At 46.8% G+C, this 25,764-nt stretch overlaps 1 protein-coding gene across 6 annotated transcripts in view; it reads right to left on the reverse strand.

Moving 5' to 3' along the window:
• Positions 1 to 25,764, reverse strand: part of ATP10B (ATPase phospholipid transporting 10B (putative)) — a 353,427-nt gene that overhangs the window by 27,993 nt on the left and 299,670 nt on the right. For all 6 annotated transcript variants that reach the window (XM_051843574.2, XM_051843575.2, XM_070075801.1 and 3 more), the window contains 6 exons: positions 16,355 to 16,546; positions 14,288 to 14,888; positions 11,206 to 11,315; positions 8,707 to 8,833; positions 5,793 to 5,977; positions 40 to 361 (listed from right to left, as the gene is read on the reverse strand). In XM_051843574.2, the coding sequence (XP_051699534.2) occupies positions 40 to 361; positions 5,793 to 5,977; positions 8,707 to 8,833; positions 11,206 to 11,315; positions 14,288 to 14,888; positions 16,355 to 16,546 (1,537 nt within the window). The remainder of the gene's footprint in view (positions 1 to 39; positions 362 to 5,792; positions 5,978 to 8,706; positions 8,834 to 11,205; positions 11,316 to 14,287; positions 14,889 to 16,354; positions 16,547 to 25,764) is intronic.

The following is a 25,764-nucleotide window of genomic DNA, read 5'->3' on the forward strand; positions in this document are numbered from 1 at the left end:
CCTGCCATGCAGCCAACCACTGCCCAGCGTGGTGAGTACCTATGGAGAGGGTCATGACGCTCAACTTGTCTCGCACCAGCTTGACTATCATACTCTTCTGGAGAGGGGTGGAGCGGCAGCACAGGACAGACCGGCAGTACTGGGTCAACTCCAGAAACTTCTTCTCCAGCTTGCCCTGGAAAATGGCATTCAGTGTCTTTCCATCAATGACCAATCCCACTTCTGGAACTGCAGCTCCTGGAATGACTGATGGTATCTTGGAAGGTAGGAGGAATCCAAAGAACTTGTGGTGTGGCTTCTGTGGTTCATGAAATTGCTTCACCTCTTCCAATGCACAGTTGAGGATGGATTCACAGGTTTCCTGGAAAGAATCATAATAATATGGAATGGGTAAGCAAACTGGTAAATACATTACAGTTTTCACTTTATCATGTAGTGGGATAGTTATAAAACTACCATTCTAGATTGCTTAGGAATTATTTATTCTTCAATACATTTCTCTGCAGCATTTGAAACAGCATCAAGGGCATATTAATTTGGAACTAAATTAATGGCCAAAATAGGTCAGCAAGATGGGAGCTGGTCCAAGGATGGTGTAATAAATAATACTAAGATGATGACAAATGACATATCATGTTGGTGTAGTGATTTCTATTTCTCATAGGTTACTTTGATTCTCTCTTCTCTCAGAACATTTGTGGGTGGTAGGTAGGGTGTGTATTAATGATCTGAGAGATGAGGAAACAAACAATAAGATCCTCAGTAATTCACCCAAGTCATCCAAGCTTAAATTAAAAATAAACTTTCACCATGGTTCTTCCCATTGGGCTATGCATGGAGGACACTTAGAACCACAGTTTTAATTATTGATTACCTTGGTTCAAATTTATCCTGGATGTGACAGTCTCTTCTTGATTGAAAAACTTTTTTTTTTTTTTTAGAGGTTTACCTTCTATCACAGTAGGGACGTTATTTCCTCTTATCAATTCTCTTTCATTGTTTTGGACTATCAAAGGCAAAGTCAGATTTTTTGTTCTAGTTATATTCTTACTACCTTTTTCACCATTGTGAACCTCATTTTAAAATAAATACAGAGAAAACTCTGGTGGACAACCCTGTTTGCCCATTTCAACAGCATTGTTTTATTCAGATGGTCTTCATTTCACAGTGTTCCTTTATCCATCACAAGGATGTTGATTTTTCATTCATTAAAATGCAGAAAATTTCTTCTAAACCTAAGTAACAATCAAAGTAAGTCAATTTAAATGAACTCATTAAGTCAAAGGCAATGCAGGTCATATGCAAATCTTGGCAAGGTTTGAAGTGACAGGTTTGGGGAGCATTTGTCTAGATATTTCTGTTTGGGAATGTCTGAAATAAATTATCCTGGAATGACTTAAGCCACAGTTTATCATTTCTGAGTCTTCCTTTAGGGGCTGCTAAATGGAATGTTGGAAGTCTAATAGTCCAAAGGGGCTCCAGGAAGTGGTTCTAGGAGTGAGAGGCAATACCAGAGGCATTTAACTGGGAAGGAGTTCAAGGTCGTCCTTGCTGGAAGTTGAAGTTGGCACCAATTATAGCCATTCCTTGAACACATGATTGCAACAAGTCAATGGAAATGTAAGCTTTAAAATCAGATCTGAATTCTCTTCTTTCCAACTGCTAGGGGTAATGATCACAATAGTTACCACTAAGGAAATATTTTATATACATCAGCTCCAGTAGTGAGCAGCCTCCCAGATGGTACATAATGCTTTCTGCCTCCTGGTATTCATGCCCTTCTGTAATTTCTTTCCATGGAGTGTGGGCTAGACCAAGGGACTTCGTTCCAGTCAAGAGAATTCCACAAAAGGGATGGGATGGCACTTCCCACACTAGGTTATAACAAGACCATGGCTTCCGATCTGCTTCTCTTTCTATCTCTTGACGGCTCACCCTGGGGGGACCCAGCTGTCATGCTGTGTAGCTGCCATGGAGAGAGGCCCACAGTGTGAGGAACAGAGGTTTGCCAGCAATCGTGTGGGTGGACTTGGAAGCCGGACTCCTTCCCACTCCCAAAGCACCTACACGATGGAGCTTTCAGATGAGGCCGGGCTCTGATTGCTTGACTGCTGCTTCAAGAGGGACTTTGAACTAGAGGCACCCAGCTCAGATGCCCTTGGACCCTAATCTTCTAAAACACGGCACAACAAACATCTGTTTCAGCCGCTGAGCTTTGAAGTAATCTGTTATGCAGCTATAAATAATACAGGTGCTGTGCCGAGTAACTGGGTGTCTTCAATGGTATTGCTTAACCCTCCCAGGGCTTGTGAAGTAAATATTTTTAATCCCTATTTTACAAATGAGGAACATGAAGTTCAAACAGAATGGCATTTGGACTGTGTTAAGCTTTTGACATATTCTTGTTAATTATGACAATAACAATAGTAGCTGTACTTAGTTCCTATCTAATATTTGAGTCCTTTTTAAACCTCCTTCTCAGATCAACACTTCAGTGCTGGGTTAGCTCTTAGGGATGAAAATGTCAGGCTAGGTCCCATAAGCTGACTATTGCTGTAAGATACACTACAAAGAAACAATAGCCCGAAATCGATTTATAATGAATTGGAAAAATCAAAACCCCAGGAGGAAATGCACACTGAGTATGTCCTTATTAAACTGGGTTTAAATAAACCTAAGATTTATAATGCATATCATGCATTTATGAATTTATCACCTATTTCCAGACAAGGAGACAAGAAAGCCTCATCCATGGGGTTAGTAGGGCTAGGAGTGTAGACAGGGATGACGGGTCAGGCCTCATTTTGGAGGAACTGAAAAGCACTGGCAGTGACTGCATTAAGGACAGACTGTGGCCAACGGTTCCTTAGAAACTTTGGCTATTGATCGGCAAACATCTTCAGCTTCCCACCAGAATGCACTGCATGTAAGAGAACCTCTGGAAGCCTGCGCCATCCCACCCCCGCCAGGCTGGCTGCCTCCCAGGCGTGCACATGTCTGGCGTCCAGAACTACCTGCCGGGAAAGGGTCATTGCAAACTACACTTCCACGGGAAGCTGGACAGGCAGGCACCATCACGATCAGGAAACCCGAGATTCATGCAAGCTGCAAATTACTGTCTTTCTTAAGCATACTATTAAACCCCAAATTTTCCTTTAGATTATTTCCATCTTGAAAAATCATTGGTGGTTAATGTAATTATAGCATCACCTGTGCACCTGACAGGAAAGTAAATGAGTTTTTCAATTTCTCTAAAGGGCCTCAGGCATTTCTCATAGTTAATATTACATTTTCTTTTTCAATATTTGTATATGGTTGCTCCACAGAATGAAACCCAAGTAGAACCCTCCGCGGACTTGCATTCTGGGTCTAGAGCAGCCTCAGGGCAACTGAAGGAGCAAAGTGAGATCCTCATGTCCTCCCCTGTCTCTTTCATGTTCCCTGTCTTCCTCCCTCTTCTCCAGGGGATTCCTTGGCTCTGAAGTTCCTGCCACTCGTCTCCCCGCCATCCAGTGCTTTCCTCACTAACGTCCCCCATTGAATCTAATCCTTGCTCTCTCTGATTGTAGTGTACATCTCCAAGCCCATCTCCCACGTTCATCAGCTACGATGATAGAACTTTACCTTCATTTAAAACAATAGTTAGAAAAGGCAAGAGAGAAAGAAAATTGGACTCATTCTCTGAATCATTTATTCAGTTCCCCACATGACTACAGCAGCTGGGACTGGGGCAGGACAAAGCCATGAACCTGAAACTCAACCGGGTCTCTTATTTGGGTGGCAGGGACCCAACTACTTAAGCCATCACCTGCTGCCTCCCAGGGTGTGTGCTGGTGGGCAGCTGGGACTAAACTCAGGCGTCGCACTTACAGTCTTACCTGCAATGCTAAACACTTGGCCCTGGACCTTTGCTTTCTGAAATTCGCCTTGTGAAAACAGATTTTTTTTCCCTGCTAAATACAAAACTGTATGATAGCTTTCAACATACTGCTTCTGACTTCACACAGCCCTTTCTGCAAACCTCACTCCATGCCACCCACAACCTATACTGGTTGAAAACTGCAGCTTCTGGGCCGGCGCCATGGCTCACTTGGTTAATCCTCCGCCTGTGGCGCCGGCATCCCACGTGGGTGCTGGGTTCTAGTCCCGGTTGCTCCTCTTCCAGTCCAGCTCTCTGCTGTGGCCCGGGAAGGCAGTGGAGGATGGCCCAAGTGCTTGGGCCCTGCACCCGCATGGGAGACCAAGAGGAAGCACCTGGATCCTGGCTTCAGGTTGGTGCAGTGAGCCAGCCTTGGCGGCCACTTGGGGGATGAACCAATGGAAAGAAGACCTTCCTCTCTGTCTTTCTCACTGTCTATAACTCTGTCAAATAAATAAAAACAAACAAACAAGAAACCTGCAGCTTTAGGAGTGGACTACCTTCTCCCATTCCTAAAAGCCTACTGCTCCCATGGAGCATTCCCTGCAAGTCTCTGCTCTGCGGGAGAACAATTTGACAGATAAATTGAGTTTAAAATTTCAGTGCCAATGTAATAAGGACTTTTTCAAATGAAAAAATCTGAAATCAGAAGAAACTGAAAAATGAGGCTCTGTGAGATAGCAGTGTAGCTGAATGTAAATAGCCAGAATACCTCAAAAATGCTCGAGGAAAAATGGAATTAGAACATAAATTTATTTTGGTACAACACATTTTCCAAATCCATGCATAACTTTTTGAAGATGCAGATTTCAAATTTTTTTTTTGGGGCCGGCGCCGCGGTTCAATAGGCTAATCCTCCGCCTAGCGGCGCCGGCACACCGGGTTCTAGTCCCGGTCGGGGCGCCGGATTCTGTCCCGGTTGCCCCTCTTCCAGGCCAGCTCTCTGCTGTGGCCAGGGAGTGCAGTGGAGGATGGCCCAGGTGCTTGGGCCCTGCACCCCATGGGAGACCAGGAAAAAGCACCTGGCTCCTGGCATCGGATCAGCGCGGTGCGCCGGCCGCAGCGCGCCAGCCGCGGCGGCCATTGGAGGGTGAACCAACGGCAAAGGAAGACCTTTCTCTCTGTCTCTCTCTCTCACTGTCCACTCTGCCTGTCAAAAAAAAAAAAAAAAATTTTTTTTTTGCACCAAAATACACTTAATTCCATCGTCCATGACCTTTTTCAAGTCCCCTTGTAGTGCTAGCCTGGCAGGAAAACGGGGTTTCTAAACTTAGTTTTATCAGAACCTGGACATGTAATTGAGTCCCTGTGGTCCTCAGTTTCCACATCTGTAAAATGGGAAGACTGGGCCAAGGGAGAGGCAAAACTTTCTAATAGGAAGAGAGACTTGGGCCCATGGTACAGCCTAGTAGGCTCAGCCTCTGCCTGCGGCACCACCATCTCATATGGATGCCAGTTCGAGTCCCGGCTGCACCACTTCCAATCCAGCTTCCTGCTGATGGCCTGGGAAAGCAGTAGAAGATGGCCCAAGTGCTTGGGCTCTTGTACATGCATACGAGGGCTGGAAAAAGCTCCTGGCATCAAACTGGCCCAGATCCAGCTGTTGCAGCCCTTTGGGGGAATGAATCACAGAATGGAAGGCCTCTCTGTTTCCTTGTAACTCTGCCTCTCAAATAAATCTGAATAAAAATAACAAAACAGACTGTTCTACCCTGAGTAGGGACAAGGTGGAGAAGACTCCCGGGGTCCTCCAGTGATACTGGGGAGGGGGATGGCAGGGGTGGTCCTCTTCTGTACCAAATCCTAGCCATCTGCCTGTCTCCTGGGGGCCAAGAGGCTGCTCTGCCCCTGATGGCTGGTGCACAGGCCTCACCTGATTCTCTGTGTGAATGGAGTACACAGTGTCGGTCTGATCCAGCAGCCTGCAGGCGTAGGCGATGTTGACCGCCGTCTCCTGCTTATCTCCCGTCAAGACCCAGAGCTGGATCCCAGCCTCCCGCAGAGCAGCGATGGTATCTGGGACGCCTTCCTGCAGCCGGTCTTCAATTCCAGTGGCTCCTGGAGTGATCAAAACCAGCAGTCAACACTGCAGTAAGAGACTAGCAGCTTCATTTCCTCAGAGACCAAGGAAGCCAGGCAGGGCTGCTTAACTAGCTCCCCTGTGCCAGGCTACGCTAGTCACCCCAGATACCACTGGTCTCCACCCACTTGGAGCCCAGAGGTCTCAGGTTAGGCTTTCTAAGTGAGGTATATGACAAGAGGTGGTGAGGGGGTCACATCACTATAACGCAAAGACCAAAGCTTGCCCTGAAAGAGCAGGGGAGGCCTTGTCGAGGAGCCAGTTAAGCACAGATCAAGAAGATAAAGTCAGGAAGTGAGGGAAGAGGAGAACCCCAGGTAGAAGGATCAACACGCATGGATGCCCGGAGCTCAGGCCGAAAGCCAACTCAGAAAGGGAGGTAGGGTGGGGGCCGCAGCAGGTGGAGCCTTCTCAGGGCCTCAAGGGGGCGCAGTTCCTTTAGGAGCAAAGAAAGTTATTAAAGGGCACATTGCAGCGTGTCAGGATTAGTTTTGGGTCCTAAGACCATTCTAGAGAACGGACTGGGGGCAGCAGGATGAGGTTCAGGGCTGAGAGCTATGATGGCAGCAGAGCAAGGGTGCAGAGGAGAGCTGGAGGTGGCCAGAGCCCGCCCAGCAGTAACAGGAGTGCCTAAGTGGACAGACTGAAATCTCTGCCCCACCAGGGATTTCAGCACAACTAACAGAGACTCACATCTTGGGGTAATATTCTTGGAATGGAGCATGCAGGTTTATAATTTTAAAATGATCTACAGCTTTGCATCAACCCTGAAGAATATATACTCAGATACTGAGTAGTTGCAAAGTGATTAAGCAAAATAAATCTGCATTTAAATTAGGATTCATCTCAGACCACAGACAGACTAATGGCTCTCCATCTCACTCTGGGCAGGAGTGAGCCATTCTGTGTCTTTTAATAATCCAGAGTGATAATAGGTTGGCACAGCAGTTACATTGACTGCATATTGAAGAGATCATTTTATATTTTGAGATTTAGCATGAAGGCAATGCAGTTTTTTAGTGGTATGATGAAATCTCTTCCCAGACCTCTCCTGTCCTTGCCCAGCCACTTTGAGGGGAGAAAAAAGAGCCCCTCTCTTCCCAAATGTGCCTCTTTTCCATTGCAGTTCCAAAGATGCTGGTAAACAACAGCATAGACAGTGATGGCTCGAGCCACACTCTCCCAGGGTGAGCGTGGCAGCTGAGGTCCTGAAGCTGATTTATATGACAGTGAGACAAGGGAGAGAGAGAGGAGGAAAACACATTTATTTGTGTGAATAAAGAGAAAATGAAACAGGAAGGTTGTGAATGCCTTTCCCAGCCACAGGAAGCCGACTGGTTCTGACAAGTGTTCTCTTGTAGCCATGCAGCTGATGAACACTTTCTCACCTGTGGGGGGTGGGGGACCAGGCACACTAAGGGGATGTCTGCTAGGGGCCTTATGTGTATGCGTATATGGTAGCTAAAATGATTCAGTAGGTCCAGCTTTAAGCGGATCTTGTGAGGCACCAAGCAAAGACCTCTATAGCCAAGGCACAGGGAGCAAAGGCTGAAGGAGGTGGGAACAAAGTCGCATTCCCCCGATGCCAGCCATCCTGGCAAATCCCATTGCTACCCTGTATGTGGAAAGGCATTGCCCCTGAAAACAGCCTGGCTGGGTGGCTTAAGGGGTTTGATGCATGTCAGGGATGGATGCAAGCTCCTGACAGGGCTGGAACTTGGCTTCATCCCCAGGTTAGTATTACCTCCCCCAGATGAAGGTGGGGGTTGTGCCACATGGCCAGTCCATGCTGTCGGGGCAATGCCTCACCTAGATCTGTCTCCCAAAATGTGAGCTCTGATAAATCTCCCTCCTCCTACCCCTCAGCAATGCTTTTTTTCCTGCAATAGAAATACACCCTGCCCCTTACCAAGTCTTTCTGCCTCTTATCTTCCACCCAACCCGCCTGTCTACCTTCTCTCCGGCAGCAGCCAGATTCACTATTGGAAAGCAGAAATTGGTCTCTGCCTCTACCCTTTTCCCTCCGAGTCTAGCCTGTGATTGACATGACCCTTCACAATCTGGTTCTTTCTGATCTTTGTCATCTTCCATCCTGTCTCCCCACACTCTGATCCAGCCACAGCAGAACTCTGTGACTGCAGCCAGTCCAGATTCTTGGCTCTGGGCCCTTCTTTTGGCCTGGAATACCCTGCCGCATGGTAGGACTGGCTCCTCCTGTCTTTTCATTACCAGACTCTAGGCCCTCCTGCCTCCAGGGATAGATGGGTACTGCCTTTGTGCTTCCATCCCACCGGGCACAGCTTCCAGCCCAGCCTTCATCACACTCTGTCGAAAATACTTGCTTCATCCTCCACATCCTCACAAGAGCTGGAGTTCTAGGAAAGTAGAGTTCGTGGCCCTTGTTCCTAGCATGCTATTGGCACAGAGCAGGTGCTCCACAAACATTTGGATGACCAGAGAAGTGTGCTATTGGAGAAGGAGCCAAATTCACAGGCTTCTTTGAGCAAGGAGTACAGGAATGCTCTTGGGGCATCCTTAGGAAGCTCGGGTTGAGTATAGGCGCAGCCATTTCTGCCAAGTACCTGGAAGGACACCCAGCGAAGGCTGCTAATTGAGACATACTTGTTAGCACTGTCAGAATCGGGGCCAAGGATTCCCTTGCAACTTGCAGCACTGCCTTTTTGGTGGAATGTCTTATTTTTAGTACCGAGTAAGGTGAGTTGATTCTCCAGATGCTGTGCTGTCTCCATCAGAAGCTCCTCTCGGTTGTCAAGGGATGCCTCAGCCTCATGCCGGAAACTGGCCCATCTCTGGAAGTCCTCTTCGCTTATGACCTACAGGACAGGAAGAGGCTCGTTAATAACCTGGGATGGAGCAGAAGGTAGAAGCCCTCCTCTTCCTTCATCTCCGAGTGTTTGAACTTCACTACATCATTGGATGGGGCTTTTAAAAATAGATTTTTATTTATGTGAAAGAGAGAAATCTTCTATCCATTGGTTTTCTCCCTAAATTGCTATACCGACTGGGGCTGGATCAAGACCAGCACCAGGCCAGGAGCCTCAGCTGGGTCTCATACAGGGGTGGCAGGGGACCACTCCTTTCCCAGGAACATAAGCAGAGAGCTCGATCAGAAGTGGAGCAGCCTGGAGTTGAGCCAGTGCTCGTATAGCATGCTGGTATCACAGGTGGTGACTTAACCCACTGCACTGCAACACTGTTTTTTTTTTTTTAATGCATGAATCATTGAAGGATTTATCTTTATGTTTCAAAATCATCCGATGTCTGTTGAGTCACCACTCGACTCAGGTTACTGGAGATGGTAAGGCAGACAACATTCCTGGATGCTTGGAAGGTAAAACATGATTCAAGTAAATAATTTCTAGGAGTGCTTCGAGCACAATGAAAAGGTGATGTCATGGAGTGTCACAGAGTAGTAAGGAGGTAATGGGGGAGGGGGCTGCTGGGTTTTGATGTGCAAGTCAGTGAGAGGATGACATGCAAGCTAAGCTCTGCAGATGAGCAAGGGGCAGGCATGGGGAAGGGCAGGTGCAGAGTCTGTGCCACAGCAATGCAGCTGGTCTTCGTGCATACATCACTTGGTAGAAGGATGGCAAGGGTTGGAAATGAGGCCAGCAAAGGCAGCAGCAGGCAGATCTTGTGTTGTCTGTAGAATACTCCCCCAGGCCGGCTGTCAGAAACATGGAGGTGCCCACGAGCCAGCAGAAACCAAGGAAGGCCATCTCGTCCTCCCTGGGCTCTCCTAGCACTTTCAGATCCTTCTGTTGAATGACTCTCTTGTCCAAGCATCACCTAGTTCTAGAGTCCATCTGAGTAGCCCTGTAGGGAATCCAGGAGGGGACACAGAGAGGCTTTTTGCCTCTGAGAAGTGCCCAGGCCATTAGGGGAGGCCAGATATCCACAAGTAACTTCAATGGAAAATTGAAGGTGGTGAGGGTATAATTGCCGGGCAATTGCTGGGCACAGTAAGCACTGGGCCCAAGCACTTTGTATGCTTATCTCAGTTAATTTCCATGACAACTGTGTGAGGTATGGAGTATTATCACCTTTTTTTGGGGGGGGGAGGGAGAGGAAAGAAATCAGCATTATTTTTAATTGAGAGGCAGAGATGGGGCTTGCTCCTTTCCTCTGATTCACTCCTCAAAACCCTCCAACAGCCAGGAGTAGGCTGGGCCAGGCTGAAGCTGGGAGCCAGGAATTCAGTACAGGTCCCCTCTGTTGCTAGAGCCATCACCTCCCGTCGGTAGGAAGCTGGAATTGAGCATAGAGCTGGGACTCAAACCCGGGCGTTGTGATATGGGATGCGAGCATCCCCACTAGCACCTTAACTGCTAGGCCCACGTCTGCCTCACATTCGTGCCACCTCACAAATAACACTGAGAAAGAAGAAACTTGCTCGAGGTTAGTGGTGAGACGGGGACTGTCCCGAGGGGGTCTGGCTGTAGAGTGGTTGTTATGGATCTGTAAACGTCACTGAGCACCATGAAAGAGATCAAGAGCCCTGGGCACTGATGGTAGCGAAGCCACTTCTAGTCATCTAGAAATACGTGCCTACCGTAGCACCTCTCTGGGGCTTCAGGTGCCTCATTAGATGCCCTTCTTGCTAGACTCTCCCATGCAGGCTGCAGCGGCAAAGCTGTGCAGAGCATGAGGTAGGTAATCTACATGGCTACAGTGGCACTGGGGGTCATGGAACGAGGGGGGAGGGACAGTGAACCACTGCAGAGCAGAGCAGAGCAGAGCGTATCCCTCTTCCAGGGAGTCAGCTGACCTACGTAGCTGATGGCTGCCTGGAGAAGGCAGGCTCAGTTCCTCCCCGTTTTCATGAGAAACCAGGAATCTAAGTTTCATATACACAGAAGCCCCCTCCCCCAATTCCCAAATTGAAGCCTGAGCAAATAGCACGAAATTTAAAAGGCTAGGTTGAAGGCAAACGTAAAACATGACTTTCTGAGTTATGGCTTACCTATTACATGCACAACGAAAAGCAGGAAATGACAAAGCCACACTGATAGGGGACCTTGCTGTTCAGATTTCTACTCCAGCAAAACTGTAGTCAGTCACCACAGCTGATCTTGAAAATATTCAAACAGCCAGCACTCAAGGACTCGGAAAACCTGGACGCAGGGCTAAGGCTACTGAGCTACTTCATGGTGCCCTGAGCGCTCCTGGAGGCACGCGTCCTTACCTTTTTGGCGATGCACAGTGTGCGGAGGCCGTCTCTCGCATACATGTCCAGGTGCCTTTGGGTCCGCGCTCGGATTTTCTTCAGCTTCTTCTCCACCTCGGTGTCAGTCACTGCCAAACAGTCGTTGTCCCCCATGAGGCCATGTACGGACGCTTAGGGGTCCCCATCCCCCGCTGACTCCATGTGCTTCACACTAGGGCTCCCTTTCTAGCTCTCCTGGCTGGCAGGCTGTCCGGGAAGGTGAGGACTCCAGGAGCTTTAAAATCTGCCCTTGACATCTCCTCAGAATCCTAGCTGAGAAAAACACTACGGAAGGAACAGGGGTGGTCTCTGGTGTTGCTCCCAGACACCCACTTGCATGAGAATCACGTGGGAACTTAGAGAAGTTCCGGTCCAATTGGAGCCCTGTTGAATCAGGCGCTCCTTGCTGTTTCCTAAGGTGTTTTCTCTGAAGTGAGTTCAGCCCAACTTTGAAAACTGCTCTCTGGGTTGTAGCCTCTCCATCATCCTCTCTGTCAACTTGTATCAAGTTAAGCCCCAAGACAGCTACAAAGCTAGATCTCATTAGCTAAGTTCTTCACGGTATTGTTTGCTGAGTTAGGCTTACTTTCCATACGAGAGATGGTCTCAGAAAAAAATGTTTGCATTTTCTATAAATCTAGTGTGAAAGGTATTTCCATGTATTTCTTATAATCCCCTTTGTGGAGCTCTCCATAATAAATTTCTCCCAGAAGTAATTTGTCATCTTCTCTTGAAATTTTAGTACTTTTATCTACCAGATAATAGGAATTTTTCAGTCCGGGTTGGCTGGTGTGGGGCAGGATTGATGCCATCAGCACTACCTTTATCTAAGCTGTCAGACATCACTTATCAATGGCAGCATTTTATACAAGGGTACTTCAAAGAGTGCATGGAAAAAGCAAAGAGAAGTTCTTCGTGGTGCAGTGTTTACTAAATCCATGTGCAGTTTTCTGAGGCATGTTCCATGACATTGCTCAGAAAGCTGACCTTGAGCCAGGCTCCAGAATCCTCCTTTCCCAGGGTTAGATTAAGATTTTTTGAGGGTGGGCATTTGGCATGGTGACTAAGACACCCCTTGACATCTGCCTCAGTTCAATTCCTAGCTCCCACTCCTGATTCCAGTGTCCTACTAATGCACACCCTAGGTGACAGCAGGGGATGGCTCAAGTAATTGGGTCCCTGATACACACATGGGAGATGAGGACTGAGTTTATGGCTCCCGGCTTTGGCTTGGTGTAGGTCTCGTTGTTGCAGGTATTTGGGGAGTGAATCAGCAGCACGTGGGAGATATCCATCTCTGTCTTAGGTTCACATTCACAAACAAAAGATTTTTAGAGATCCTAAGTACTGCAAAGAATTGTGCCTCTCCCCTAGCCCTGCATGTCATGCAGAATTTTTATTATGTACACTTAAGATTTATTTATTTGAAAGGCAAGCTTACATAGAGAGACAGAGATGCCTCCCATCTGCTGGTTCACTTCTGAATTGGCCACAACAGTTAAGGCTGGGCAACAAAAGCCAAGAGGCTGGAGCTCCATCCAGGTCTCCCATGTGAGCAGAAGAGGCCCAAGTACTGGGCCATCGTCTGCTGCTTTCCCAGGCTCCTTTGCAGGGAGCTGGATCAAAAGTAGAGCAGCTAGGGTTTGAACCAGCAGAGCTCCTGTGGGATACTGGCTTCACAGGTGGTGACTTAACCCACTGCAGCACAAAGCCAGCTCTCAGAGCATAATTCTTAGCAGTAGGATTAGTATAAGCAGTTCTAGCCAGAGCTCTGATTTTATCCATGATACTACTTTAAAGTTGTTTTTATATAAAAATCCTTTCCAAGGTTGTTTTCTCTTTGTTTGGTTACTTTGAATTTCCTGGTGCCTCAGGCACTGTCTTTGTGCACTGCCTTCTTGGGCACTATTTATTTACAACATTTTATTTTCAGACACCAGTTTCTAAGATCCAATCCTTTTGTCTTCCACTTGTAAGCCTTTGGGTTTATATTTTCGCTTGGGCTGCCAGGAACCCCAGAGTCAAATTCAATGTTCCAACCCCATAAATGTATTAAACATGAAGTTATTTTTGCTTTTCCTTTCAAAGTTGTGCTCCTCAATTTTTACATGTACATTGCACAGGCATATGTGCCTTTTATTGGAAGCATCTCTGCCACAGTTTGCAGTCAGGTAGGGAACAAATAAAGAAACATCTCCAGGGTAGCTTGGTTGGCTGCTTCCTGGGGATGCAGTGCCATGGCTCCCTACACTCAGAGGCATGAAGCCACTAGTCTGCCAGAGTCTGGGGACGAAGGGAACTAATTAACTCCCTTCCCATTCTAAACACTCATCAGTCCCCATGAACCTCTTGGCCCTGATCCACAGCTGATAATGCACGAGGCACAGGGCTGCCTGGGCAATTCAAAAGCTTGGCTAGAATCTACTATCCTGGGAGAATCATAGTCCCATAACTGTCTTCTCCTTGTTAGCAGTCAGGAAGCGGCTGCACACTAATTCATGCTGCTCCAAAATTGGACAGTGATATGTAGGGACTTGGGGACATTTTTCTGGCTCATTGCAAGTTTATGAAAATCTATCTGGGGGAGGCTTGGGGAAAGGATGATGAAGAGGGACACAGCAGGAAAGAGCTGTGAGCTGGGATTTAGGGTACCTGGGCCAGGGAACTGACAATGGATTGCTACCTCCCCTCTCCTAAATCGCTTCTCTTGCTAGCTTGAGTTGGCTTCTCTCCAATCTGAGGAGTTAGGACCACAATGTGCTCCAAGGGATATTAGTGGGTGTTCTGGTACAAAAAATTGCTTGTGGATATTCAATTTTAAAATGAGTTTTGCAAACTAGGGTCAAGAAAGTTCAAGAGGTTTCTCTACTCCAAGACCGTTCACCATCTGAAATACGTTGATGGGCACTGCGATTCTCCAGGTCAAGCAGGTCTACGATGCAGCCCAGTTTGAGGAGAGCATGTGGGGGGCCTCTGCTTCTGGTGGGGACTGCTGTATGAGAGCTCCTCCCTGCCACCTCCCTCCCCCCCACTCCTGGAGCCTCGGTGTGACAGGACTCACCGCAGGCTGGGTCTTCCAGCAGGTCCATGATGACAGAGTCGGCGCCCTTGGTGTAGATGATGATCTCACCAGTCAACGGGTGTCTCACGACCACAGACATTCTCTTCCTGACAGAGTCGAAGCCCAGGGTGCAGAGGAGGTCAAAAGTGAGACAGGTGCCCTGGGGCAGGCGCACGGTCACCTGCTCAGGTGTCCGAGACACCAGTGTGAAGCTGTAGGCATGGGCAGCGTGCACCAGGGCTGCCTCGTCAGGGCTCTCGGCCTCATAACAAAGTTCAGGCTGGGCCAGGCCTCCAGCTGGAGCCTCTGGCACCTCCTCCATTGAGGCGCCTGACCCAGACCCCAGGATGTCACCCTGGTCCCATGCGCTGCTCCTATAGCCACCATCGGTAGAGTAGCCTCCACTGCACACAGATGCATCGTCTCTCTCATCTGAGTCTGTGGTGGGTGCGGTGGCCCCCAAACTCTCACCCAGGTCTGTGTCGGAGGGTGCGGTAGATGAGAATGACTGGCTGAGGCTTAGCAGCTTCAGTCTCTGGAACAGCTGCTGAATCTTCTCCAAGGACATGCCCAGAGCCTTGGATGAGGGTGCCACGGTGACCTAGTGATCAAAGGAACAAACCAGAATGTGACTTTCAGTGTTGGATGTAATGTCAAACTGTCTAAGGCAGAATATGAAGGTAACTTTGCAGTAAGCACAGTATTTCGGTCTTCTGTGATCATGGACAAGGTCTCTCCTCACAGACCTCAATTTACCCACTCATACAATGAGGGAGTAAGGTCAGAGTCAAGTTTTCCTCTGGCTCTGACACTCTGTGTTCTTTATCCTCTATCTTTTGCTTATCCCTCTCTGACCATGGCTAAAGGAAAAAACAAAATCAAAATCAGACCCCACAGTAAGAGTTCACAATCCCCAAACCCTACCACAGCTTTATCTGCTTTAGCTTTGCATGCAGTATGTCATTTCATTCACCCAACAAGCTTATGGGATGCTATCACCATTCTGACTTCTGAGCAAAGAAGCTGAGGCCCCACAGTTACGTGAATGAGCTGTGCGGGCTCAGTGTGCAGACAGGAGAACTGGGACTCAGATCTGGCTCTGCCTGACGCTAGGGATCGGGCTCATCATCTATTTACCGATTACAGCGCCCTCACGTGCTTGAGAATCCTGAGTTCAATGCTGGCCTTCTTCCCTATGCCCAGGTAATTCTTCAGATAATGCTTCCTGCCTCTATCTTCTCCCTGAAGCCTTCCGATGACCTGGTGACTTTTTAGTGGCTGAAGTGACTTTCCAGGGTGGTTTGGATTTGGGCACAGTAAGGGGAGGTTCTCTTTGAGTACCTGGTGAATTCTTTTTCCTTGGTTTTGTAGCTACAAGTTGTACTACCTAATTATTCTCATCGATGACTCACAAGGGAGCTTGGCTCAGAGTCTGGATAATTGAAGATAAATCTCCCTTGAGTAGATTTCAGAGTTTAACTTCACATAAGGACCATCAAGCTGCATTGCTTTCATGGGGAGAACATCATACACTGTGTTAATTATTTTTTAACCCTTACAGAAAAGAACCAATCTGTATGGCATTGCTTGGAGGCAGTATGGAGTCACACAGATGGTTCTGTTGTTATGAACCATGTCCCCTTTGCTAAATAATCAAGCTTTTTGAGCCACCATTTTTTCCCTTACTGAATCCAAAGACATTGCCCCTAGAGCTGTTGGGTTGTAAGGATAAATGATAATGCAGGTCTAGTGTTGGGTATGGTGCCTAGCACATAGCCAAGTACTCAGTAAATATGGACTCTTATTAGGTCTCCTGGAGACACAGAGGCAAGGTTTGAGAGCTCCAGGGAGCTCAACTATAATTTTTTCCCATTTTATTTCAAAATAGGAAACAGATCTAGAAAGGACAGGACACCTACTCAGGGTCTCACAAGGATGAAATGGTAACACTGTGGCTGGGGCCTAAATGTCATCTCTCTCTGATCAAGGCTTTTCCCCTCATCCCTGTGCTGCCTTCTTCTTTTCCTTTAACCTCACCCCGTGCCCTAAATCATCACGGGTCCTTACCCTCTGCCTGGGTTCCGTGGTTGTGGACACCATGACGGAATTGCAGATAGTTAGGGCAAGGAAGAAGTCGGCAATGGAGGAAGCGGTAGAGAAGGAAGGCTTGGCAGGTCTGGTGTTTGACAAGGTCTCCAGCCACAGGGCAGCATCTCGCACCTTGGTAAGTAAGTGTTTATCAGGAGTCACATCTTTTTCCTGGAAAATAAAGGCCTGAGTCAGAGTTTCTCCTGAAGGGATGGGGAAAGAAGGCCCTGCCAGCAGACTCTTCGCATGTCTGGCACAGGATGGTGCAGTCTTCCCTGCAGTCTTGCACGTTTCATTCTCTCACAGGCCTGTCCATCGTCGACTCTGATTTGATTACTTCTTGTTGCTGGAACCCATGTGTCTATAAGCTGCCAGGTTCTGGCAATTCTTCGCTTCCAGGGTCTCCCCCTCATCTCCACACTGCTCACCCACCCGCCTGCCCATTTCTGCTGTTGTCAGCCATACTCAGATACTCCAGCTTGCATCTTGGAGTTCTGTGCAAGGCTCTAAAGCAGGGTGAGAGGCTTTCTTTGGCCAAGGGCTATTTGGATATTTTTGAGGTGATTTTTGGGCCACATATTATCATCAAATTAAAAACTGGATAAAGTATTACAGTGTACATCAACAGTCAGGACAAGAGCTGATCGAGTCACTGTTTCTCATAGAGTCCATTTCACTTCAACAGGTTTCCCCTTTGGTGCTCAGTTAGTTGTCGCTGTTGATGTACAATGTAATACTTTATCCATTTTAGTATATTTTTGTTCTAGTACTATTGGTTGAACTCTGTAATTAACACACAATTATTCTTAGGTGTTTAAATTTTAACTGAAAAGTGATCCCTGTTAAATATAAGAGTGGGACTAAGAGAGGGAAGAGATGTGCAATTCGGGACATGCTCAACTGGACTTGCCCCAAATGGTGGAGTTAGAAACATACCAGGGGACTCCAATTTAATCTCATCAAGGTGGCATGTACCAATGCCATCTCACCAGTCCAAGTGATCAATTTCAGTTCACAATTCATCACACTGATAGGTCTAAGAGTCAAAGGGATCACACAAACAAGACTAGTGTCTGCTAATACTAACTCATAGAATCAAAAAGGGAGAGAATGATCCAACATGGGAAGCGGGATACACAGTAGACTCATAGAATGGCAGATGTCCTAAATAGCACTCTGGCCTCAGAATCAGCCCATAAGGCAGTCGGATCTGGCTGAAGAGCCCATGAGAGTATTTTAGGCATGGAAAGCCAAAACACTCTGGGAAAAAAAAAAAGAAGACCTAAATGAAAGATCTCTGTGAGATCCCAGTAGAAAGAACGGGGCCATCAAAGAAGGAGGTACCTTTCTCTGAAAGGAGGAGAGAACTTCCACTTTGACTATGACCCTGTCAGAATAAGATTGAAGTTGGTGAACCTAAAAGGCTTCCATAGCCTTGGAAACTCATGACTAGAGCCTAGGGAGATTACTGACACCATAAACAAGAGTGTCAAATTGTTAAGTCAACAACAGGAGTCACTGTGCACTTACTCCTCATGTAGGATCTCTGTCCTTAATGTGCTGTACATTGAGACTTAATGCTATAATGAGTACTCAAACAGTATATTTTGCTTTGTGTTTCTATGGGGGTGCAAACTGTTAAAATCTTTACTTAATGTATACTAAACTGATCTTCTGTAAAAAAAAAAAAAAAAAGAAGAAATTATCAATTCCCAACTTGACTCTCACTGGGATTAAACATGACAATAGGTCTGATCTGATTTCATCATCATTTAAAAAATCATCTATTATTTTTCACTTTATGTTTGTGTTGGAGCAAACTGTTGAAATCTTTACTTAATGTATGCTAAACTGATCTTCTGTATATAAAGAGAATCGAAAATGAATCTTGATGTGAATGGAAGGGGAGAGGGAGTGGGAAAGGGGAGGGATGCGGGTGGGAGAGACGATATGGGGGGGAAGCCATTGTAATCCATAAGCTGTACTTTGGAAATTTATATTCATTAAATAAAAGTTAAAAAAAATAGTTATTGATAGGTAATGACTTCCTAAAAAAAAAAAATCAAAAACTGGCCTGCTGTAGATGTACTGAATTTTAAGTCCTGTTTACAGTTGCAATAGAAGGGCCAGACCAAATGATTTCATGAGCCTTATATGGCTTGTGGGCCAGACGTTCTGTACCCCTGCTGCAAACCAACATTGCTGCATCTGGTCTCCTTTCCTTCTACCCTATCATGTGTATTACCTGTACAGTCTTCCTAAAATTATTTTCCTCATGGTGGTCTTGACCTCAAAAGGCCTTTGGCACATCTCTGTTGTCATCACATTAAATTCACCTGGCATCTAGAATCTTCCACGGTATGCATTTGTGTTCTTGATGTCCATCACTTCTCAACCTGCACCCTAAGCCAAGGCTGGAGGTCTCTACTGCCTCCTGGGTGTATTCTGACTCCAACTTTTATTAAAAAATCTTCTCCTGCCTACCAAGCTCTGGTCTAGACCTCAGTAACAACAGCAAGTCCTACCTGTCCATAAGATCTTATCCAGCTCACTGCTAATTCTGTCTTCTGAGCCAAAAGAGAAGATTCTGGAGCTCAGAATGGCCACAGGCACCAGACATGTAAGGTGAATGAGGAAGAGTGAGTCAAAGCACAGGTGAGGACATTAGGAGGTAGTGAAAACTGTGAGACCTGCAAAGTCCTGTGCTTCTAGAGGGTGGTGACTGCTCTGCCTAATGAAGTGCCCCAATGCTGGTCCAGTTTGCCAAATCCCCTGATTCTTCAAGGTACATTAGAGATAATGAGTGACTTGCTTTTAGTTTCTCTCACTGCCAGGGCTGGATCTGACACAGGACTTTCTAGAAGGTGCAACTTGAACCATTCCTTTGGAACTTCCTACATGTGGGCCTACAAGGAACTATGTATTTCCTCTTGTCCTGGCTCCATCATATTCATCCTAGGATCTGATGCTAGCTTAGCTTTTCCTGGGAACTCAGAGTTTGAAGAACAAGAGACAACTAGAATGGAAATGGTGGTGGCAACTTTGTGGTAATCAACTTTGCTTACCACCTTGCTGCTGTAATGCTGTGATCTATCTTTTCAATTAGCTTTTCTTATGCCCATGCTTAATCTCTATAGAGCTAAAGCTATAGTCTCTGAGATCAAGCTTGAGTTTCTCCTGCATTTCCATTTCTTAGAGCTCTAATTTCAACATGGTCTGAAGAGGAAGCTCAATACCAGCTCTGAACAATTAGGTACTGCAGAAGACCACCTGCAAAGCAGCTTCTGTGCAATTCCTTTTCTCTAATGTTCGAGTTCACAGTTAAGTTAAACTTTAGCACAGAGTCTTTGTTGGAAAAGACAAACTGAAGGCATTTTGATTGATTTGTGCAGGATGAAGACTGAGTACCAAGTGATTTTACAAATCAGAGTCCAAGTTGAAATGAAAAAGAAAAAGTGTTGGATGGGCATTTGATTGAGCAGTTCAGAAGCTTCTGGGGATGTATTGCCTATGGGAGTGCCTGCGTTCAAGTCCAGTGCTGCTTCCTGCTAATGTGAACCCTGCTAGGCAGCCAATGATGACTCAAGTACTTGGGTCCCTACCACCCCTATGAGAGACCTGGATTGAGTTTCTGGCTTCTGGCTTCACCTAATCCAGCCCAACACTGGCTGTTGTGGGTATTTGAGTGAGTGAACCAGGGAATGGAAGATCTGTCTTTCCGTCTCTCTGCCTTTCAAATAAAATAAAAGGAAAATGGCATGGGAAAAGGTCCTCAGACTGTATCTCCTCTGACTACCAAATACAGTGATCCTAGAAGTCTGATTCTATCCTCCCTGGGGTTGCTGGTGCAGGCCAGAGAGATGGGAGGAAACCCAGACAAATTTTGAAATCTATGCACAGTCTTTTTCATTATCATTTTTCCATGAACATTTTGAAGATGGCACATATGCATGAATTTCAAATTTCTATTTTCCCATGAACTTGTACTTTCCCAAAAGAAGAAGAATGCTGGTAAAACTGCATCAAATCTGCATTTCCTTCCTTTGCCCTGGAAGCGATGGTGAACCATCCACACCTTGTGGTGTCATTACTGTCAGCAAGTTGAGGCGGATGGGGTGCTTAGATTATCCATCCTCTCTGCCATTGCAAACTTCACAAGAGGAGCGCACATGTGTGAATCTTGTCCTACCTTCCCAAGTAATGACATTTATACGACCTCACCAGATTCTCACAGTGCCACGTTGAGATGAAACTAATCCTAACTTAATTGAACCCAGAGAGCTGGATTGATTTGACTGAGAGCACCAGTGATTTGGCATAAAGCCAGAATTAGAGATGAGTCTCCTGGGCTCTTAGTTCAGGGTTTCTCCTTTCCATGGTCATGGTAAAGCACTGTATTAATGCTCTCCTGCAAAATCCTTTAACCAAGTCTCAGCCCCTGTGGTGCCTGCCATCAGTTTACCATTTTTGCTCAAGGAGTGTTGGACTCATCCGTCAGAACAGTAATGACAGCTCCTTTTCACATAGTATTTCTTATGTTCTCAGTGTATCTACTAGCTCACTGCCTTCCTCTAGCAACGTTATCCTTTCCATGCTCTCTGTATTTCAGACAAGAAAACTGATGTCCAGAAAAGTTAAACAGCTTGCTCAAGCTTACACAGTGAGAAGGAGAAGGACTCCTTCAGCTTATCACAGGGAGTCCGACTCCAAAATCCCTGCTCTTAACCATGGGTCATCAGACAAGATCCTCCATGAGAAGGAAGTGGCTTTTGAGACTTGCTGACAGCCAGCATCTTTAGTGTCTGGCATCCCAAACACAACAGATGCACTTGTATATGAAATCCTTGAGACTCCAAAGACAGTCCATGAGATTACAAAACAGATACTTGGAGAATCTTTCAGAACACAGATTTCCTTGTTTCTTTGGGGTGTGTGGAGGGGAGGTGGCAAGATCATGAATGGGTTGCAATTGACCCTTATCACAGATATCCAGAGTGAGGGAACAAACTTGGAGGCCATCAGAGCCCAATCCCCCATTTTCCTGATGGTGAAACCCAATGCCAGAGAACAGGGAAGAGAACTGCATGGTTTGGCACATGGACTTGGGTCACCTGGGGCACTTCTGTACCACCGGATTCCCAGCCTCTAAGCACATAATGCTTTGCTCTGAGCTATGCATCGCATATTTGCAAATGGTGATACAGTTAAGATGACTTAATGGTTATGTGTCCTGCGTCCACTTCTCCTGAAGCCTGTCAAAGCCATGAATGCACCGACTGTCTCTGATGTGTCCCTGGTGCCTGGCATATTTCAGGCATTCAATAATCTTGTTGACACTGTTTGCCAGGATACTATCCTACATTACTACTGATTAACTTTTGGCATTTCTTAGTGAAACTATCCATTAGTATATTCCACACAATCATTCGGCAAGAGCACGAAAAACCAGTTTCCTTTGCAAAGGGCCTGCCTCTCTAAAGCACTGGCAGAGGGCCCATCTTGCAAGAGCAGATGTCAGTTTCTACTGTGACCCCCTGCTCCCCACCCCCACTGCCTGCCTCCACAGGGCAAAGTTCTTCACGGTTCCTGGTTCCTTTTGATCCAGCCCACTGTGTGGCCCATTAACATTTACGAAGTTGGAACCTAGAGTACCTAAAAAAGGAAGCAGGGCCTTCCCCCACTGCCAGCCCTCCAGTCACAGTATTTCTCTGAAGGAAAAGAAACAAATTCATGGGGCCACCAGTTTCTCCCAATTAAAGCTTTGTGGTAGGCACTCAGCTGGTTGGATTTCTATCAACTATAGCCTGTATACAACTCACACAACCCTGCTGTGACAAAGGTGGGCTCTGAGCTCACACTATTCCCCTCAAGAGTCCTGTTATTACTGTTACACTGCACTTACTGAGAACTCTGCTAAGTGCTTTCCTGTACCTCATCTAATCTGAATGGCCTTGATAGAGTCATTGCCCTCCTTCCGTTTTCATTATGAGGCAAATGAAGCTCAGTGAAGTTCATAACTTATCCAAGGTCACAGTCACAAGTGATGTGCTGGGCCTCAAACCCAGTTCTGCCTCAACTCTTTTTATTCCCAGTTCCTTTTTTTTTTTTTTTTTTTTTTTTTTTTTTGTGACAGAGTTAGACAGTGAGAGAGAGAGAGACAGAAAGGTCTTCCTTCCGTTGGTTCACCCCACAAGTGGTCGCTACGGCCAGAGTTACGACAATCTGAAGCCAGGAGCCAGGTGCCTCCTCCCAGTCTCCCATGCAGGTACAGGTGCTTAAGCACTTGGGCCATCCTCCACTGCCTTCCCAGGCCACAGCAGAGAGCTGGACTGGAAGAGGAGCAACTGGGACTAGAACCCGGCGCCCATATGGGATGCCGGCGCTGCATGTGCAGGATCAACCAAGTGATCCATGGCGCCAGCCCCTCTGCCTCAACTCTTAAATACCATGCCAGAAATTCTCACTCTTCGATGTGCACTCCAATCAATGGGCGATTTATGAAGACGCAGCCTGTCTGGGGTGGGGGCCTGGACATCTGCCTTTCAGCCAAGCTCACAAAGCATGCTTGTACTGTTGGCTTGTACAGTTGTAGTAGCAAATGTCTGTGCTCCTGAGCTTGCCCTATTTTGTTTTGGGCTCCTTCTGACCGGGAAAAGCAGGACAGGTTTACCTTTCTCCTCTCAGTTTTAATGATTCCCTCAAGTTCACATTGGTGACCATCAATGATTGGGTGCAGGCAATGGTTTGTCACCATGGGAATCCACAGAGTCAATGGTAGAAATGGACAGAAACTGCGTGCCCAGACCAGGAAGAAAACCTTTTGTGATGTGGATCCTCCTCTGACTCCATCTCCTTCACCTCTTCCTGCCTTGTACCTTTCATCCCAGCTACTCTCAAGAATACATTGTCTGTTCTGCTTGCACAGAATGTTTCCTGCAACAAGCAATGTTTGCCCTCAGGGTGGTCCTCTCATGCCCCTGGCTAACCTTAAATAGTGCGGAAAATTTGATTCAGACATTGACCCTGCAGATCTTTCAGGCTGTTACTGGACATCAGCACCCACTGTCCTAGCACAGAGCACTGTCTTACAGTCATTGGTATTCTTGTTCTTTCATTGGGCCGTAAGCTCCTAAAATGCAATCCCTGTTAGACTTTACATTCCCAGAGTCTAACAGTATACGCAGTAGAATCGATGCTTGTAAAATGTTTGTTGACTGAATAAATGAAAAGTTATTCTAAAGAAACAGACTCTGAGCATGCACAGAAATGGCAAAGGTGTGAGGAAGCAGATCCTTCTATTTGCTGTTGGTGACCATCTCAACCAGACCATCTCTTGGGAAGAACCAATCCAAAGTAAAAATGCACATACTGTCCTCAGCCATTTACTAACCATGCTCTCAGACCTGAAACAGTAGGAAAAGGGACACTTCTATTCACAGATGATGATCCCACACATTCTATTAGCCACTGAAAAGGACAAGGAGCTCTTGACTATCTATCCATCTGTCTGTCTACAGACAGCAAACATTCTTGTTAGGTTACAAAGAAGAAAAAAAGCAAAGTCTGAAACAGCATGCAGGTAAGCTTACATGTGGGTACAGGGTGTGTTTGTGGGTATAGCATACTTGATGCTAACGTGTGGGTGAGACGCTTCTGGGAAGGATACACCACAAACTGCTGTCATGGCTGGCGCTGAGTGATGAGGGATGGAGGCAGGAAGGACACTGACTTGCCGTCATTTTCCCTTTGGTTCCTATCGATGGCTTAACACTGTGGTTGTACTGATATCATGGAAACAGACGTTCCTGGTTGCTGGGGGAGACGGAGGCTGCAGGCTGTTTTGTCCCCAGGGCAGGGATGCTTTGGCCCTAGCCGAAGTTGTGGATTTGATAACATTTGGTTTGGATAAAAACCGGGAAAACTCGGTGCTTGCAAATGTTCACACGAACAGAAGCACCTGGATCATTAGGATCCAAATTGTCCTATATGGGAATCAGCCCAAGGGAAAACACTCAGTGGCCAAGAAAGAAGGGTGTCTTCCAGATGTTGCCACCCCTTGTAAACAGTGTCACTGTATCTGTGTGTTCCCACCTTTGGGAGCCTGGGGACCAAGGGAAGCACAGCAGAGATAGGCTTCCTCTGTCGCTGGCCTGTGAGGTCCTGTCATTTGCAGGCAGATTCTGTGTGCTTGGCTGCTTCCATCAGGACACCTATCTACCCTTCCAGTGGGTGTGTGTGTGTGTATGTGGGCTGCCTGACCAATCTGGAGTGACTGCGAGTGCTGCATAAATCCCTTCCAAACAAAGGCAGGCCGGCCAAGGTGAAGGAAGGGAGGCAGAGGGCCAGTGCCACCTCCTTCCCTCCTCTCTACCGCAGTCTACCTGGGGGGAGTGAGGGGCGCGCCCACAGAAGGCAGTGGTGGTCAAGTTTGGAGGGGTGCAGCTGGCCCCGGTGCAAACTTTACAATTAGGAACATAGTCTTTGGTCTGATGGTTCTAGAAAATCTTTTGCAAGTGCTGCCTCTAAACAAACACCTCTGAAGTCTTGGCTGCTTACAGACCAAGAGAGAAAAAAAGGCATTTCATTTTCCATCTGCCAGGACTATTATACTTTGGCTCAGTACCCACAATTTTCAGAAGTATATTATCTGCACCTTAAAGGCACCGAGTTTATAACAGGCAATTAGGTGATAAGAACTGATGCTTCCTTGTTTTTGTAGTCAAAGAAGAAAACCCAGCTTTGGTGGTTACTGCTACTGTGATTCTTGTTTTACATTTCACTTGAAGTGCCGAAGAAACCAACAACTGGATTCTTTGAACTGTGGTGGAACGGTCTGCCTCCACCTGGCGGGCTGAGGGGTTCAGGCTCTGACCGAGTTCACAGGGAGAAGGTAGTGAACAGGTGGATGCAACAGACCAGCAGACCAATACAGGTGCCAAGTGGGCAGGTGGAGGGAGGCACAATAGGCAGGTGGAAGAGGGGCAAGCTCAGGGGGCCTGCCAGGCATGAGAGGGCCTGAGAAATCATATCTGAGGGCTGCCTCAGAAGCTCTCCGGGAACCAGTTCAAGGATCTAACTCCAGCCAGAGTTACTTTATGAGTTGAGTAAGAACCTTTTAAAGGAGCACAAATCATCCCCCCTATGCCAACACCTTCCCTGCTATAGAAGGTGACTATTTAATGGGCCAAATGCAGACAATTCCCTGGTGGCCTGATGGCTTCCAAGAAGAGGGCCTCAATCTTGGCCACTCACTCGAATCATCAGCAATAAAAATAGAATGCTTATGACCCTTCTCTACCCTGACCAATTACAGCAGAATCTCAGGAAAGAGTTCAACCACTGCATTTTATGAAAACTCCCTGCTTCTCAATGCCATCGGGAACGTGAAC

Source organism: Oryctolagus cuniculus, chromosome 6, assembly GCF_964237555.1.
Source record: "Oryctolagus cuniculus chromosome 6, mOryCun1.1, whole genome shotgun sequence".
In the NCBI taxonomy this organism is placed as follows: Eukaryota; Metazoa; Chordata; class Mammalia; order Lagomorpha; family Leporidae; genus Oryctolagus; species Oryctolagus cuniculus.